This window comes from Lipotes vexillifer, unplaced genomic scaffold (genome assembly GCF_000442215.2).
Source record: "Lipotes vexillifer unplaced genomic scaffold, Lipotes_vexillifer_v1.1 scaffold668, whole genome shotgun sequence".
Classification (NCBI taxonomy): domain Eukaryota; kingdom Metazoa; phylum Chordata; class Mammalia; order Artiodactyla; family Lipotidae; genus Lipotes; species Lipotes vexillifer.
In genome coordinates, this window is record NW_006785319.1 from 2,856,648 (window position 1) to 2,875,503 (window position 18,856).

General features: G+C 42.2%; 1 protein-coding gene across 1 annotated transcript in view; it reads left to right on the forward strand.

Moving 5' to 3' along the window:
- Positions 1–18,465, forward strand: part of LOC103076915 (60S ribosomal protein L21-like) — a 33,696-nt gene extending 15,231 nt beyond the window's left edge. The window contains 3 exon segments of the mRNA XM_082931079.1: positions 13,876–13,900; positions 17,890–18,326; positions 18,328–18,465. Coding sequence (XP_082787205.1) covers positions 13,876–13,900; positions 17,890–18,326; positions 18,328–18,465 — 600 coding nt within the window.
- The last annotated feature ends 391 nt before the right edge of the window (positions 18,466–18,856 follow it).

The window sequence follows — 18,856 nt, forward strand, 5'->3', positions numbered from 1 at the left end:
CGCTCTTCCAAAACTGAAGCCCATGGGCTCTGCCACTTTCTCCTCAGAGCCTCCCTGACCTTCCTTTCTGAACAGTGCCCTTGAGCTCCTATTACAGCACCTTACTGTACTGCAATTATAGGTCCATTCATCTGTGTCTCCCACTTGACTGGCTACTTGTGGAAAAATAACAGTTTCTTCATTTATCCTTGATCCCTTAAAGGCACTCAAACATCTGTTGAATTAATTGGAAATCTATTTTACACCTTCCCCATATGGCTGACTCCATGACCAGCCCTAACTAGATGCAAGGCAGCACCCTGGGACCTGTCTCTTTCCTCGCTCTGGACATAGTGGATTAGACCCGTTTTGGGAGCTTATTATACTTCTCTCTTTTCAAGAGGGTATACAGTTAGTGCCCTCAATCATGAAAAAGAGAAAAGAGTGCTATAATTAACATGATCTAGATGATATGCTCTGTAGAACTAATAAGCCCTGCATCCTTTAATCTCATCTTCCCTTTCAGAAAAAATATTTTTAAACATATATTTTTGGACAATTAGGACTTATAACTAATAACCATGATAACAACTTAAAAGGCAGAAACTTAGCAAGGTATCAAACACAATGGTTTAATTTTTATGAAAAAACCACCTGGGTGTTTTTCTGTCTCACTTTGATTTAGGCTTTTGAGGCTATATTTATTCTGTTTGAAGCATTCTAGACTTCATCTACTCAGGAAATGTTTCCCAATACACTCTGCTATTCATTCCAGAATAGCATTTTGCTACTCTGTTTGGTCTGTTATGGGAAAATGAAAGAACAAAGAAACAGGGAGGAATTTCCAGATGCCCTTGTAGTAAAGCCCATTTTATAGACTCTAAACTTAGAAGTTTTGGTTTCTCCAGATCAAACTGTGACTCTACCTAGTGTCCACCAGGAATTTAAAGCACAGGAATTGACCAGCCCTTCACGAGGGCAGAGGAGTCTGACACTCACCAGAGAAACCAGCCATGATATTCCCCACAGTGATGAGCAAATGGCTTGTCAGATAACTAACATTTTAAAAACAGATGATCGTGAATGTGTTTACCACTTGTTGTCCTGGATATCACGTGTCTGTGCCTTATTTTGTTAAATCAACAGAAAGGAATGTAGTTAGACTTTAATATCTTAACTTCCTACAGCATAATGTCTAGTGAGTTAAGATTTAATGGTATGCCCCGCCTTTTACAGAGGATCAAATAAAGGAAGTATAAATTTGAAATGTGCCTTTTAAACAAAACTATTGAAGACTCGCCTACTCTACAGTCCATTGGCTCACACAAGAACGCATCTGCCAAAAAGGTAAACCTTAACACAGAAATATAGGTACTCTGTATAACTAGGTAAAAAGCAGTATACAGCCCATTATGTTTCTTTTTTCCATAGCTCTCATAAGCTAACTGCTATATTCAACTAAAGGAAGGCACAAGATAAATTTCATCCCACCCTCATTTTAATACATCTGGTGCTCCTTTTATTTTTATTATGAATTTTTATTGTGGAAGGAACACCTACCTGAGATGTACTCTCTTGACAAATTTGTTAAGTGTACAATACATTGTTGTTGACTCCGTAACAATGTTACAGAGCTCAAAAGCTTTCCCCATGCCCACCCTTCTCCCAGTGCCTAGCAACCACCTTCCCACTTTTTGATTCTATGACTCTATTTTAGGTTCCTTATAAAAGTGGGATCATGAAGCATTTGCCTTTCTAGGATTGGCTTTATTTCACTTAGATCATATCATCAAGGTTCACTCCTGTTGTTGTATATTATACAATAAGTTTTACATAGACTTTTGATTCAGACAAGAGCCTCTCACTGTTGTGGCCTCTCCCGTTGCGGAGCACAGGCTCCGGACACGCAGGCTCAGCGGCCACGGCTCACGAGCCCGGCCACTCCGCAGCATGTGGGATCTTCCCGGACCGGGGCACGAACCCGTGTGCCCTGCATCGGCAGGCGGACTCTCAATCACTGCGCCACCAGGGAAGCCCGATTCAGTCATTTTTTAAAGTACCCAAATTATTTACGTAGAGCTTGGCGAACTGCACCAAGTGATTACAAAAGAGAACCAAGTAATGTCCACATAGACCAAAAACTGGAAACTGACCAGCAACTCAGAAGCCCCCATGCGCCGCGCCGCCCCCAGCACCAGTCTCTACCATCTATTACAAACCACAATCGAAAGAAGTAAAATATAGCATATTCTCCCCCCGTTTCTCTTCATCTACTTCCCAATGGTAGTAGTAAAATTCTGGGGTGCTTTAACACAGAGGATGACCTCAAATAGGAATTTCAATGCTTTGAGGAAGTGATTTAAGACCCCATTTGAATTCTTTAATTCCTTTGTACAGTTTATTCTTGAACCTTAAATGTTGTGTCTGGGTTTCTTTTCTTCATTTATTTTTGCCTTCGCTTTTGCTTTTTTGGGAGGATATACAGAGAAGTTGAAATCCTGCAGCAGCATGAAAGGAAGTGTGAGGGCGAAGAAAAGAAGACAAACCCACTTTTAAGTGTGAAAGCTCCTCCGTCCTTCAACAATGGGAACTTTTCATGGAACAGGTTAATTGGACGCCCTGTGGTGCTGGGGTGTGCAGTTCCCAAGAACTGCCTCAGCCTGAAAAATGTAACTTGTTTCCTTGATAATTTCGATCTGCCATCATCATGCATTTCTAGGCAACTTTTCAACAACAAATATTGTCTTTGTTATAAGTAACATACGCACGTGTGCCTCTGTGAAATGAAACAGAACTGCATTTTGTTCTCTGCCTGGCAAATATTATGGATTTAAATCTTCAAAGAATAAAATGATACATATACTGCCATACAGGTTAGTAGAACAAAAATAACTGGCATATATTTTAATAAAGTGCTTGATTAAAGAGCTTAATGTTCATGTGCTCTATTTTTCTTTTTTCTATCTTTGACCTCAAGATACTGAGCACTTACTATGTAGCAGGTACTGATCTAAGTATTTGACAAGGATTATGTTATTTCTTACAATAATGCCATGAGATATGTACTATTACCATCATGTCTTCACAGTGTTATCACTGAAGGCTCATCTACTCTACAATTCACTGGCTCACCCAAGAACTTACATTCCGAAGATATAAACATCCACACACAAATTTGGGCATACTATTCTGCAGATTTTAAGAAGGATACAGCCCATTGTGTTGCTTTTTTTCCATAGCTAACTGCAGACCCAACTGCAGGAAGGCACAGTTTTTACAGAGGCAGAGAGAGGTCTAATTACTTGCCCAAGGTCACACACCAGGAAACAGAATAACCAAGGTTTACCTGAGACTCCAGAACCTGAGGTATCAACTGCTAAGCTATGTGTCTTTTAAGAGCTTTTAACTAATTATCACATAACCCCCCAAAAATTTATTAAAACATTTCCTGTGTGTGTGTATATATATATATATATATATATATATATATCCACAATATAATTTGAATTTGTTTGTATGTCTCTAAACATATTAACAGTTTTGCATATATCTACTTCCATTTATATTTATATACCCAGATTTTAATTCTGAAGTTTCAGAAATGTTAATTGGACAACTTTCAGAAATGCAAACCGTGTAATATGAGGAGTGATGGAAAGGTCCCAGGATGGCCCCAGAAATCTGCCACCCGACATGAAATTTTGTTTTCGGAGACCAACTCCTGTGGATGAATTAGCAGCGTTTTTAAACATGTAAATACCTCAGGAAGACTTAATACATTATCCATTTTTTTAACAAATATTCATCGAGTGTCTATGTGTGAGATACTATACTCAGTACTGGGAAAACATCAATGAATAAAAACTCCACCTTCATGGAGCTTTCTGGTAGAGAGAGAAAATAAGAAAAATATGGTAACTAATGAGTAAATTATATGGAATTAGAGATGATATGTGCTTTGGGGGAAACAGAGCGGAATAAGGAGTATTTATAAGCGTGGGTGGGGTGGGATAAGGGACAGATCACGGCCTTCAGTACCATGGACAAGGTAAGGCTCGTGGAGACGTGAGGCTCGGACACAGATTTGATGGAGGAGGCAAGGGGATGCTGGGGCGAGAAGGGGTGTGGGCAGGGGTTCAGACAGAGGAACTAGCCAGAGTGAAGGCCCCGAGGACAGAGGACACCTAGTAGCCTAGTGTGTTACAGAACAACCTAGAATTTGGCTGCAAATTGTGAGGGAGGAGAAAAGTCATGGGAGACCTGACCAAACAGAACAGGGCTTAAAGGCTGATCGTGGAGGGCACTGCAGGGTGTGGTCCAGACATCAGCTTTTACTCTAAGTCAAATGGGGAGCCCTACAGGCTCTGAGTGATGTGAACTGACATTTTAAAAGGACCATTCTGACGTCCACGTTGGGAATAGCCCCAGACGGATGAGAGCTGAAGCAGAGGACCCTACTGGAATGTTTATTACCTGATGCAATAGTCCAGGCAAGAAATGATTTTACAGTTTCTCAAGACGGTACTTGTTGGCAGTAGTAAGAAAGGACCAGATTCCAGAGATAAACTAAAGTTTACACAGTAAGACTGCCTGCTGACCGGAAGTAGGTGGGAGGGAAAGAGGTGGTGAAGAGGTACCCCGAGGTCTTTCGGACAGAAAGATGAGTAGGACAGAGCCCCCCTCAAATGAGACAGTAAATGGCTGCTGGTGGACGAGAGGGGAGACCAGAGGTTAAGCTCGGACATGTGGAGAATGAGGTAATCAAACATCCAAGTATAGATTTCAGTAGAAACGCGAAGTGTGTGAGTCTAGAGGTTTGTGGAGAAGTCCAGATTGGAAATTTACGTTTGCTGTTAAATACTGATCATTCCTACACATGTAAAGGCAAAGTCATCAGGACAGAAAACTATTGGCTTGGCCAAAAAGTTCGTTCCGGTTCTTCCGTAAGATGTTACCGGCCAACCCAATATTTCCCTGACAGGCGTCTGAATAAGGTTGGCAATTTTGATGGGAGTTTTGGATGCAAGTGGAAGGGGAATGAAGAAAGGTGGTATAATTTGAGCCTGTTCAAAGACCCCTGAGGCCCATCACAGGGCCCATATGATTAGCATTATTGCCATAAACACCCAGGAGTTGAACTGTGGGATCATATGGTAGCTCTATTTTCAATTTTTTGAGGACGCTCCATACTGTTTTCCATTGAGGCTGCACCAACTTACATTCCCACCAACAGTGCATAGGGGGGGCCTTTTTCCATATCCTCACCAACATTTACCTCTTGTCTCTTTGATCATGGCCATTCTGACAGGTGTGAGGTGATATCTCATTGTGGTTTTGATTTGCATTTCCATGACGATTAATGATTTTGAGCATCTTCTCATGTACCTGTTGGCCATCTGTATGTCTTCTATGGAAAAATGTCTATTCAGATCTTCTGCCCATTTTTTAATTGGGTTGTTTGTTTCTGTGCTACTGAGTTGTATGAGTTCTTCGTGTATTTTGGATATCAGCCCCTTATCAGATATATGGTTTGCAAATACTATTTTTTTCCCCATTGAGTATGTTGCAATTTCATTCCGTTGGTTTCTTTGCTGTGCAAAAGCTTTTTAGTTGAATGTAGTCCCACTTGTTTATTTTTGCTTTTGTTGCTTTTGCTAATTGGTGTCAGACTACAAAAATTATCACCAAGACTTATAGCAAGAAGCTTACTGCCTATGTTTTCTTCTAGGAGTTTCATGGTTTCAGGTCTTCATTCAAATTGTTAATCCATTTTGAGTTAATTTTTGTGTATGGTGTAAGATAGAGGTCCAGTTTTCCCAGCACCATTAAAGACTGTCCTTTCCCCTTTATATATCCTTGGTTCCTTTAAATATATTTTAAGAATAATGATACATATTATGTTTTCATATATTGTTTTTTGGAAATCAGTTTTTAGTGAATGTGGTTTTTGGTACATTACACACTCTCAGCTTTCATTTATATTTTCCAAAATAGCAAGAGGAAAAAAAGGTTTTCTTAATTTTAAGGAAAAATTAGCAAATTAAAGCTTACTAGAGAGCACCCTGATTACCTATATATGAGTGAAAGGAAACAATATTGAAAATAATAAAAATTTTTGTTGCACTTATGAAATTGAATCTTGCTTATATTGTCAAGTATAATTATATATTCATAAATATTCTAACAAAATTAAAGCCATTTGTATCTGAAAACTTGACTACGTAATTTGATTTAGATATATTTTTCAAGCTGATAGCTGAGGACTCATTCAATTCCTTCAAGTGCTAACTTATGCAAACCAAGCATAAACAAATCACTTTTTCCCATAGAAACATAAACTGAACAGTAAGATATTATTTCTGTTTCTCATTACCAAGGCTATCAGCTGGTATTCAAACAAAAGCATATGCAACAGGAGACTTATTACTGAAGGTGACTGCAAAACAGAGAAAATAAACTATAAAGAAATGTGGTTAGGACACAGGAAAGAAAGTTTCTACAAAATAGTATATAGAAGAAGTCAGGTCCACAGTACGACCCCAGAGATGTTATCAAACCCTTGAAAGCAGCCCAAGTCTTCCTAAAGCTCACACTGAGTCCTTTGCTTTTTTGTTTGGCAAACCAAAGGAGCCTATAATGGGAGAAGAAAAACTTTTAAAAATAGAAAAAGCATCAGATAAAATAGGGAAATTATCAATCCAAACAAGGAGATTGTTATTCGAGGGAATTCACAGAAAGGCCTAGAACACAAAGGGATTTCTGTGGTTCCTTCTGGCAGGCAAAGGGCTCATCCTTCACCAACAATGATAATTCAAAATCTCATGATTAAAACTCTTCACGGAGTTTCTCCAGCAGTCCCCAGTAAAGCTTAAATGCCTTTGTTTTAGTTAAAACCAGTAACTTCTTAGAGAATCTTTGAAGAAAAGTGCTCCCAAGTAAACTATTACTTTTTTCCCATGACCTTCAATATGTACCAACACAGAGTCTGCAAATGGCAGGTAGTCAATAAATGTTTGTTGAATGGCTAAGCGAATGAATTCACTTGTACCAGTAATAAGCAAAATGGTATCAATTTTGGAAAAGTATATATATTAAAAGACACAGGTTTACTAAATTCAAGAAAGAATTCAATAGGTACCATTACAACTCTAGGATAGGAAATTATAAAGATAAACATTAAAAAATCGACACTTTTGTTCTAGAAATGTTAGCAATAGTTAAATTGTATTCCATTTTTTCAGATTTATATGTTTATAATAATTTCATTAATTAACTGAGAATTTCTATTCTAAATTTTAATATAATTAATATTGTCAACCTCAATTATGCACTTATAAGACCTTCAATTACTTGGTTTTACTGTATTATTATTGAGTCAAAATATGTTATAAAAACATTTTCTTTTCTACTCCTATGTAAAACTATGATCATTGCAAAATATGTGTCCTGTGTCCAATAATGTGAGTCTCTCTACATGTATGCATGGGAGAAATTTCTAAATGAAGTTATTTATGTTAAGAAAATTTCTATAAGCACCTGATTCACTGTGAATCAGATCTATGCCAGGCAGGGAGGATGCAAAGTCAGGGTCAAGGTCAAAGTTTCCCAAATTTCCGCAGTGCCTCCATCATTGTTTTTTTCATGGTGCCTCGAAGGCAAAGGTCATCTAACAGTTCCCTTCACTAAGTAGTGAGGTCCAAACAACCTATAAAATGGTCATGTCTTACAACAGTCCAAAGCAATCTTGATAAAGAAAAACGGAGCTGGAGGAACCAAACTCGCTGATTTCAGACTATACTACAAAGCTACAGTAATCAAGACAGCATGGTACTGGCACCAAAAAATAGATATATAGATCAGTGGAACAGAATAAAAAGCCCAGAAATACACCCACGCACCTACTGTCACCTAATCTATGACAAAGGAGGCAAGACTATACAGTGGAGAAAAGACAGCCTCTTCAATAAGTGGTGCTGGGAAAACTGGACAGCTACATGTAAAAGAATGAAATTAGAACACTTCCTAACACCATACACAAAAATAAACTCAAAATGGATTGAAGACCTAAACGTAAGGCCAGACACGATAAAATTCTTAGAGGAAAACATAGGCAGAACACTCTGACATAAATCACAGTGAGATCTCTCTTGACCCACCTCCTAGAGTAATGGAAATAAAAACAAACAAATGGTACCTAATTAAACCTTTTGCACAGCAAAGGAAACCATAAACAAAACGAATAGACAGCCCACAGAATGGGAGAACATATTTGCAAACGAAGCAACCGACAAGGGATTAATTTCCAAAATATATATACAGCTCATGCAGCTCAATATCAAAAAAAACCCAAAAACAACCCAATCAAAGAATGGGCAGTGGCGCAGAGGTTGAGAGTCCGCCTGCCGATGCAGGGGACGCGGGTTTGTGCCCCGGTCCGGGAGGATACCACGTGCCGCGGAGCAGCTGGGCCCATGAGCCATGGCCGCTGAGCCTGCGCGTCCGGAGCCTGTGCTCCGCAGTGGGACAGGCCACAACAGTGAGAGGCCCGCATACAGCAAAAAAAAAAAAAAAAAGGGCAGAATATCTAAATAGACATTTTTCCAAAGAAGACATACAGATGGCCAAGAGGCACATGAAAAGATGCTCAACATCACTAATTATCAGTTTTAAAAATAAATAGTGAGGGCCTCCCTGGTGGTGCAGTGGTTGAGAGTCCACCTGCCGAGGCAGGGGACACGGGTTCGTGCCCCGGTCCGGGAAGGTCCCACATGCCACGGAGCGGCTGGGCCTGTGAGCCATGGCTGCTGAGCCTGCGTGTCCGGAGCCTGTGCTCCACAACGGGAGAGGCCACAAAAGTGAGAGGCCCGCGTACCGCAAAGTAAGTAAGTAAGTAAGTAAGTAAGTAAATAAGTAAATAAATAATAAATAGTGAAATAAAATAATACCTTTATTTCATTTTTAAATGAGCACAATTACTTACTAATAGGGTGCCCAAGCCTGTCAGGCCCCACACTCCTTCTAAAACCTTCCCGAACTTTTCAAACAACTTCTCAAGCCTTGGAATCAAACCTTCCATCCCACACCTCCATTTCCTGCTCCACTTAATTTTCACATGGTGCTTGTTTTTATAACTGCAACTGCAGAAAACCCAGCTTCACAAAGATATGACATCATCTAAAGGAATGTAGCACAAATAAGCCAACAGTGCACAGAGCATCTGACAAATATCACTGTGTTTCCCTCAAAAATTTAACATACCCTGGAAGGCTGCTGTAAATTCACTGTACTGCCAATTTAGAAACCCTGGATCCAGGTGACAGAGTAATTCAGGGTTAAGGGGCAAGATGAAACACAAGAGCAAATAATTACAATCCCTTAAGGGCAGAGCTGCACAGCTAGACGACAGTAACAAGAGTCACATGGAAAGTTGGACCAATTTTATAAAATGTTAGATTAAGTAGTATATTAAGGACTTCTGCCTTTTTTTATTATGAGTTCAAGAAATTTTTAGGCGAAGAGACTAGATGAAAAATCAACTGGCAGTAAGAAAGGAATGAAAGCCAAAATACGGACAATCATTCGGTCATTCAACAATATCTAAGTCACCCTTCATGGTCAGCAGACAGTAGCTGCCACAGCAAGAAATAAGAAAAGAATTCAACCGCAAATATCCTCCAATTCTTACCTCTTCCTACATGCCCCTTGGACAGAGTGACTGTATGTTGGCACCAGAGCAGAATGGTGCCTGGGGTGTAGCTTAATAAATGATCGTATGATGATAATTAGAAGAGAAAGGACACATAGGAGTAACTTAAGATGTCACATGTGCAAGACATGAACAAGGGCATCTGCATCTATTTATTATTTATATTCAGCATGCTTCCAAAAAGTATACAAAAAGACACCTCACCTATCCAACTGAGGGCAGAAGATCAAAAACTATGCAGTTGGAAGAAATGAAACAGATTTACTCAAAGAAATGTTGCACTGTTGGCAACGAGACAACAGGCCTAAAATACAGTTTTTTATGCCAAGCCCCACATACCCAAAGCAAGACTCAGGCTTGGCTTACTTACAGCTTTGGCTCTCCCAGAAGTGGACTCTTAAACCAGTCAGCCGGGCATCCCCAGGCCAACACGAGCGAGCCCATGGGCCACACAGCCCCCGCCGGCCCCGGAGGTCAGGGACCCTGACACAGCCCGCCCTCCTTACTGGTGTCACGGCCGCGTTCTGCTCCCCCGCCCATAACATCTTCCATTTGCACAGCTCCTTGGGCTCCTTTCTCTCTGCTGATGGGATGCTACCCGACTCACGCATCACTGAATAAAGCCAGTAAGATCTTTAACATTTACTCAGTTGGATGTCGGCTTTTAACAGCTCAAGTATTTGAAGGGGAGCTGAGAATGTGAATTGTGTGTGTTGTTTTTTAAGCACAGAATCCTTAACAGGTCAGAATCTCAGCTACAGTGACAAAGGGGGCCGGTTTCATGCGCTGAGTCACAGGGGGCCCTACAGTGAAGTGCGGGTGTCGGGGAGAAGGGACATTGCTTTCCTCCACAGCCCTGGCCTGAATTCCCACTCCACACAGCAGCAGGCAAGTCTGGCACTCACACAACTTGAGGCAGCTTGCTTAGTGATGGTTCCGCAGGGTGGGAAACCTCCACTCTCTTAGGGTCAGTGATGGAGGGATGGGCCTTGGAACTGACAAAAGTCAGAAGAGCGAGAGAAGAGATCGGGGATTCACAGAACAATATCCCTCGACGGGTAGGGTTTCGGGCTTATATACCACCTTCATGGGGGAGAGGAAAGGGAGAAGGGCACTTCTGGGCAAACAAACAGAGTTTTGTAAAGATAAATGGGCCCTTAAGAGGAGAGACGGGAGGGGTGACTTGTCTGCTCAGCCAGGTGCTATTATGAGTCTTCTTCTCATCCTATGAATGTGGAACCCTTAAGCCACATCGGCTCGAAAGTGAACCACCACCACCCCTCCACCCCTCCCACAAAGCCGAGTTCAGTGAAGGTCAGAGGGGCAGAGTGAACGTTGGAGAAATGCCAGCAGTTGTGATATACCCACTGAACACCCCCCACTGACACTTCTCTTCCATTAGGGCCCTCCCACGCGCTGGTTTACTGTCGCACTACCCTTTCCATCTCCACTCACCTCCACTCTCTCTGATGCCTCTGGAAATGCTTTCTCTTGCATATAAAGCAGCTGGACCCACCGTCTCCAGCCCCCATGCCCCAACTCAGATCCAAGCTCATGTTTGGCAACAACAAAATCCATCAGCTCCCGCAACTGAGCCAAGGTGACATTTCTATAATCAGCAGCAGCAAAGACTGTCAAAGGCCCCTTTTAAAGGCGGTTCTTATTTTCATATCCATTTCCCTTTTCACCATTCCACCAGATTTCAGTGTCCAGGAAGACCTGGGAGATACTGCAGGCTGGGTTCCAGACACCACAACAAAGCCACTATCGCAATAAAGCAAGTCACACGAATTGTGTTGATTTCCCAGTGCATGAAAATGTGTAACAGCATTATGTCTAAAAGAAATCATGTTCGTACCTTAATTTAAAAATGCCTTCTTGCTAAAGATGCCAACCATCCTCTGAGGCTTTGGCGGGTTGTGTGGTAACATCAAAGATCAAGGATCACAGATACCATAACAAATATGAGACTCGTGAAAACATTTGGAATATTGAGAGAATTACCAACATGTTGTAACTGAGCAGAACCCTATGGGGCCTTCCCAGAACAGGCCCTTCCCCCATACCCTCTGCTGTAGCTCCTCTCTGAAGTACCCGGGTAACAGTATCTGATGCACATTTCCTGAGTTGTTTGACAGATGTGGAAACTCCCCACCAAATGGAAGCAATTAACTACTTGATGACCACGAGCACACAGCCCTCATCACGCTCCGATCTGTTTTAACTCATTCTGACTTGCTTTTCACAGATGACTTGTTTTTCTCTTTGCTTAGCCCTATCATTGTACCTGGAATTCTTCTCTTTTCGACGCTCCACTTTGCACTCTGTTCTTTGTAAGCCCTCTTCATTCCAGAGAAGGTCACAGTTTGATAACCTCGAGAACAACAGAAGCCCATAAAGAGACCGCCTGACGCCAGCCTTGAAGGTCTTCAGATGACCTCTGGGTGGAAAAGAATGCAAGCCCTGTAAGGACCCCGATCGTGACCAGCAACCCTGCTCCTTGAACCATTACTATAACCGTCCTCAGTACCTCCTCCGAGATGGAATACAGTCTTGAGGGCATGAGCCCACTGTGGCCCCCTTTGCCTAGCAAAGCAATGAAAGCTATTCTGCTCTGCCTCACCCCCAACTCTTGTCTCTGAGATTCAATTCGGTGCCAGTGTAGGGAGACCAGGTTTCAGCAACAATGTGACACAGACACACGACGTGAGAAAATGCTGTTGGAAAAACAGCACCAATAAACTTGCTCAAGGCAGGGTTGCCGCAAACCTTCCATTTGTAAAACTGCAGCATCTGCAAAGCACAATGAAACGAGGTGTGCGGGGCTTCCCTGGTGGCGCAGTGGTTGAGAGTCCACCTGCCGATGCAGGGGACACGGGTTCGTGCCCCGGTCCGGGAAGATCCCACATGCCGCGGAGCGGCTGGGCCCGTGAGCCATGGCCGCTGAGCCTGCGCATCCGGAGCCTGTGCTCCGCAACGGGAGAGGCCACAGCAGTGAGAGGCTCGCGTACCGAAAGAAACCCCCAAAAAAACGAGGTGTGCTTGTACCAACTTTCTGTGAAGTCCTGGTTTACTAGAATGTCGGTGTGCCTCCACCCTTGCCTAGGCGCCATCGTCCTCACTGCCCTGTTTCCCAGCCTGTTTCCAAAACAACGCTCAACTTTTCTCAGCCTCATCACTCCTCAAATTCTATCCCTGCTTCTGCAAAGGGGAAAAAATAGTGAAGCAGGATGAGCAAACAGAAATAATCATCAGTTGCTCAAAATCTGAACTTGTAACCTACTTCGTTTTCCAAGAGTGGAGAAAGCGTTAGGTCGTCTGAGCTAAAATAATCAGAACTGCCATTCGGTAGATTCCATGTCAGCGCAAGAAATTATCCCAAAATCCGTTTTCATGAGAGAAGCTGTCAGTCTCTAAAATATTCTATACCGCATTTGACTGCTTGCTTAGTTTACTTTTTTAATCGGAAAAAGCACCAACAATTCTCTCTACTGCCACACTTCTGATTCAATAAAGATGCTTTTTCGTCTGCTGTAAAGGTCCCACAAGACAACGTAATTATGAAATGTGTGCGAACCTAACAGAAGAAAGCTGAGCCTTGTAAAAAGTGAGAAAAGAGAAGACGGCCCTAACCGGGGAGTCCCAGAAATGCTCAGTTTGCAGATAGGTGAGTTAATGGTCAGGTCTGATCTCAGCTGGAACCACCTGGTCCGTGCAATTCAATATGCAGGCAGCTGCCAGTACTAAGAATTTTCACCAGAGACACAACTGCTTTTCAAGACTATTTTCAACTGTAATAGCAATAGTTACTGGTCGGGAAATTACTAACAGATGAGCGGCAACAGAAATACATTAACAAGCAGAGTTTCAAGATGAGAACATTTTATAAAGTTCTTTCCTTTGTTACATTCTTGGAAAAAATCAACACACCATGCAAAGAGAGACAAACAGACCAACAGCAGTGCTTTCAGTGCATGCTGTTCTGACTCACATTTTATTAATCCATAGATTTATTAGTGTGATTTGAAATACCATCCACTCCCCTTCAGGAAGTGGTTTAATTATAAGGCCAGAGTGCAGGAAATCCCTCCAACTTCTTACGTTTTCTTTCCAATACAATACTGCCCTCCTATGGAAACCTACACAAGCCCCTTACCCTTGAATCCTGAATTTCTTTTCACTTGTTGCAGGCTTATTACCAGATATTTCAGGAAGGTAAAAGAGTTTTAGAAAGTCAGGAGAAGACAAGTACCAGATACTAAGCTATCATTCTTGAAACCCAGTTACTTAGAACTTAGTAGAGAATGCCACTTACATTTGTAAGAAATGTGTGGTCACCAGAGTCCTGAAACACACCAAGGCTACGACTGTGTTGGTAAGTCTCTGTAACCAGCCTATCACCAGCACAGAAAGCCTCCTCAGTATGCTTCTAAGGCTTATGGCATGAGGTGGTTTGACATATGATGCTATTCCTAGCAGATCAATTTCAAAGAGTGTGGAGTAGAAAGCCCATCCCAGTGGACTTCCAAAACAGCAATATTTGGAGTTTGAAATATAGGAGATTGCAGGCAAGAAATCAAGTATGTACATCATGTGCTGTTTATGTGGATGGAAAATCATCATGAAAATAAAGCGAGATGAGGACATCATAGGACTTATCTGTTTTAGTTCTTGGTGCGTGATATCTGCGCTCATTACCCTAAGCCATAAGATGCCATGAATACATCCATCACCCAAGCAGTCGAGGTATCACCCACAAAGTGCTGCTTGTGCTATAAAATAAAATAAAGCTATTAATTTCTGTGCCTCAGCCAATGAGCCAAAACCATGAAAATGAGTTGTCATTGTAAACCCTCGCTAATATCACTCCTCTCATATTTACTAAACTGTGAGAGGATGGAGCGTCTAAGCACATGAACTCTTGATTTTCTCTGCACAGCAGTTGGCATCAGCTGATTCCCATTCACGCAGTTTTTTTTCCTTGTGTTATTAATTCTAACATGAGAAATTTAACTTCGGGGGCGGGGACGAACAGCCAAAGTCCAGTACTGCTATTTATGACGTGTAAATCTGAGCCATTTCAGCATCGCTTTCTCCTGTGAGATGAAGAACCGGGTCTCCTGATTCCCACAAGTCTAACCCAGTGCTGTGTCCCTCAGGCTCTAACGAAAGCCATGCATCTTCCCACGTTGTCACGGCTCTGTCTTCTCCATGGCAGCATCTCAGAAGTCTTCTCAAGTTTACGGCTCTTTTACTAACACTGCGATAAATATCTGGCACAATATAAAAAACCTACACGCGATCCTTTTACCTTCTGCTCTACGTAACCATAATCACCTCATTTAGGAATACAGGCTAGCCTTTCGTCAGTTTGTTACTCATTATGTGCAAATGAAGCGACCAGCGGGTGATTAAGGACTGTGAGAGAAGAGCTTCTAAGTCACCACTGTGAAGAGGCCAAAGACAGCAGCAGTACTTGAAATGCAGAAAATTACAGGTGGCTGCTCAGATATCTGTGGTTAAGGCACATTTTAAGAAGGTAAGCTTAGCGTATACTCAGGTATAGATTTCTACCAGTTTTCTGAAATAAATTTAGTTACAGTTCTAAGTTTAGTTATGGTTATATAAGCTTATGGTTATAAAATTTCTAAAATAAGTTTTAATTCAGGACTTAAAGTTCAAAACAGGGAAGAAGCCACTGTTAGAAACGGTCTGTTTCAGACTCTCTATCTAAGTAACTTAGTCAACATTACCACATTGAGTCCTCAGACAACCCCCTAAGGCAACTACTGTGATTGTCCCCATGTTCTAGATAAGGAAAATAAGAGTTAGTAAGTTTGCTTTGAGAATAATCGATTGCTATTATAAAGGGAGGGGGCAACTGTAACTATCACTCAGATTGTCCTCCTGTGTGGTTTCTGTGGATTCATGGTTTCCTTAAAAAAGACGCAACCATAATAAAGGAACAGAAGCTAACATTCAAAGTATCTGTGAAAATAAGTCTTAGCAATATTTAGGCGTAAGTCTCCTCAGGCAAGGGAAACAAAAGCAAAAATAAACAAATTAGATCTAATTAAACTTAAAAGCTTTTGCACAGCAAAGAAAACCATCAGCAAAACAAAAAGACAACCTACTGAACTGGAGAAAATATTTGCAAATGATGTGACGGTCAAGGGGTTAATGTCCAAAATATATAAAGAGCTCATACAACTCAACATCAAAAAAACAACCTGATTTGAAAATGGGCAGAAGAAATGAGTAGACATTTCTCCAAAGAAGACCTGCAGATGGCCAACAGGCACATGAAAACCTACTCAGCATCACTAATTATCAGACAAATGCAAATCAAAACCACCATAAGGTATCACCTCACACCCGTCAGAATGGCCAGTGTCAAACAGACAACAAATAAATGTCGGCAAGGATATGGAGAAAAGGGAACCCTAGAACACCGTTCCTGGGAATGTAAATTAGTGAAACCACTAATGTGGAAAACAGTATGGATGTTCCTCAAAAAATGAAAAATAGAACTTCCATTTAATCCATCTATTCCACTCCTGGGTTTACACCTCAAGAAAACAAAAACACTAATTTGAAAAGATATATGCACCCCAATGTTCTGAGGCAGGAAAGATGGGGCAGGGCCCAAGGACAGCCTCCTCATGTGTAAGGCATCAAGCATTAAGGCAAAGCCACCTCCCTGTTTTGGACTTAATGAGGCCATGACACATGGAGAAATGGCATCTAAAACCAACTTTGTAGCATCTGAGCAAGAAACTCTGGCCTTGAAAACCGTGGAGTATGCCCAATAAAAAGGCACAGGTTGCTGATGAACCTATACGACCTTCCACGTGTGGCTCTCGACTAGTGAGGGAGAATCGAAGGGAAAACAGCTTGTAGAGCGCACGTGCAGTGGCTTCAGGAGCTGAATCCACAGGACCAGGAGCTGACGCAACCTGGTGCAATCAGGCCACACCTCAACCCCCCGCCATGAATATTCCACCCCTAACTAAAAAGAGCGCCACCCATTCAAAGGGCTTAAAATAAAAGGGGGATCAAAAAACCCTGAGAGGAGCCCCTGACTTGCAAGGACAACCACACTCTCCTGTGTCCTTTCACTTCTGCCCTGAATAAACTGCTCTTTGCTCTCTTTGCTCCTCAGTGTGTGTGTCCCCCAAATTCTTTTTGGACCATATGAACAAGAGCCTTAACCTTTTTTTTTTTGGATGTTGGGGGTAGGAGTTTATTAATAAATTTATTTATTTTTGCTGTGTTGGGTCTTCGTTTCTGTGCGAGGGCTTTCTCGAGTTGTGGTGAGCGGGGGCCACCCTTCATCGCGGTGCGCGGGCCTCTCACTGTCGCGGCCTCTCTTGTTGCGGAGCACAGGCTCCAGACGCGCAGGCTCAGTAGTTGTGGCTCACGGGCCTAGTTGCTCCGCAGCATGTGGGATCCTCCCAGACCAGGGCTCGAACCCGTGTCCCCTGCATTAGCAGGCAGATTCCCAACCACTGCGCCACCAGGGAAGCCTGAGCCTGAACGTTTGATAAAGCTTTTCCAGCATCAGCAGCACTATTTACAACAGCCAAGACAAAGAAGCAACATAAGTGTCCATTGACAGGTGAATGGATAAAGATGTAGTACAGATATACAATGGAATCTTACTCAGCCATAAAAAAGAATGAAATATTGCCATTTGCAGCAACATGAATGGATCTAGAGGGTATGATGTTTAGTGAAATAAGTCAGACGGGGAAAGACAAATAACATACGTTTCCATTTACATGTGGAATCTAAAAAAAAAAGAAAAGAATATAACAACAACAACAAATCTGTAAGACACCAAAAGCATATTATTGCATTTCTTGAAGCCTCTAAAAGAAGATAAGAGTCCAGCATGGGTAGAGGGCACTGTTTGGACGGCACTCCAGATATATGACACATCTGGACTGGAGGACAGGACACCTTGGCACCTCTCGGATGCACCTATCAACTCCCTCCACCCCAACCAGCTCTGCAGAGTCAGAATAAGAGAGAGGGGAAAGTGCAGCCACCCTAGGACAACTGCTTGGGGAAGTGCGATATAATTTACAGGAGGACTCTCAGAATTCAGGGGAAGAAACTGAGGCAGTGGGATTTCTTAGGGAACAGATGGATACAAAGCCAAAAAATATGAATACTGGTTCTTTTATTGTGACCCATTCCAGTTACTATCACTGAAAACAACTCACTCCAGCCTTTTGACCAGAACCTCCATCTTCCAGTAATTCTCCAAAATGGCAAACGAAAAGCAAAGAGAAGGGGCACCTGCCATATATTCTCTAAGCCTTTGGGAAAACATAACATTGTTCCTTTGGCCACATACGTGTGGATCTACAAGAAAGGCGACATTTCAGACATTAAGGGAAAGGGGCACTGTTCGAAGAGGGACAGCCCACACTGTTACCACGGCAAAACCAGAGGAGTCTACAGTGGTGCTCAGTATACTGCTGGCATGGTTGTAAACAATCAGGTTAAGGGCAAGATTCTTGCCAAGAAAATTAATGCACATATTGAAACTATTACACACTCCAAGAGTGGAGATAAATTCCTGAAATGTGTGAGGGAAAACTACCAGAAAAAGAAAGAAGCCAAAGCGAAAGGTACAAACCTACGTTCAACTGAAGAGTCAACTGGCCCCACCCAGAGACACACATGTCGTGAGAAGCAGTAGAGAAGAACTTGAGCTGCTGGGACCTATGCCCTACGAACTCATAGCAAAATACGTTGAAAAATACTTTTAAAATTCTGGGTTGTAAAAAAAAAAAAATGCAGTGGCTTAAAAGAACAACGATCATTTTATTATCTTTTATGGTCTCCACAGGTCAGGAATTTGGGGATGACTAGACTGGGTGGTTGTGGCTTTGGGGCCATTACGTAGGTGCAGTCAGATTGTAGGTAGAATAGAGCAAGTGGGGTGGGAGCAGCTAGGGACTAGCCGGGCACCTGTCTCTCTTGACATGGTCTCAGGCCTTCTCGTACAGCCCCAGCTTGTGGACTAGCTTGCATTTCCTCATAGCAGGGCAGGCTTGGGGCAGATGGATTGCTTACCTGGCAGGTAAAGACTTCACAGGTGAATATTCCAGGAACAAACGTGCAAGCTGCTTCACTTTTTATGACTTAGCCTCAGAAGTC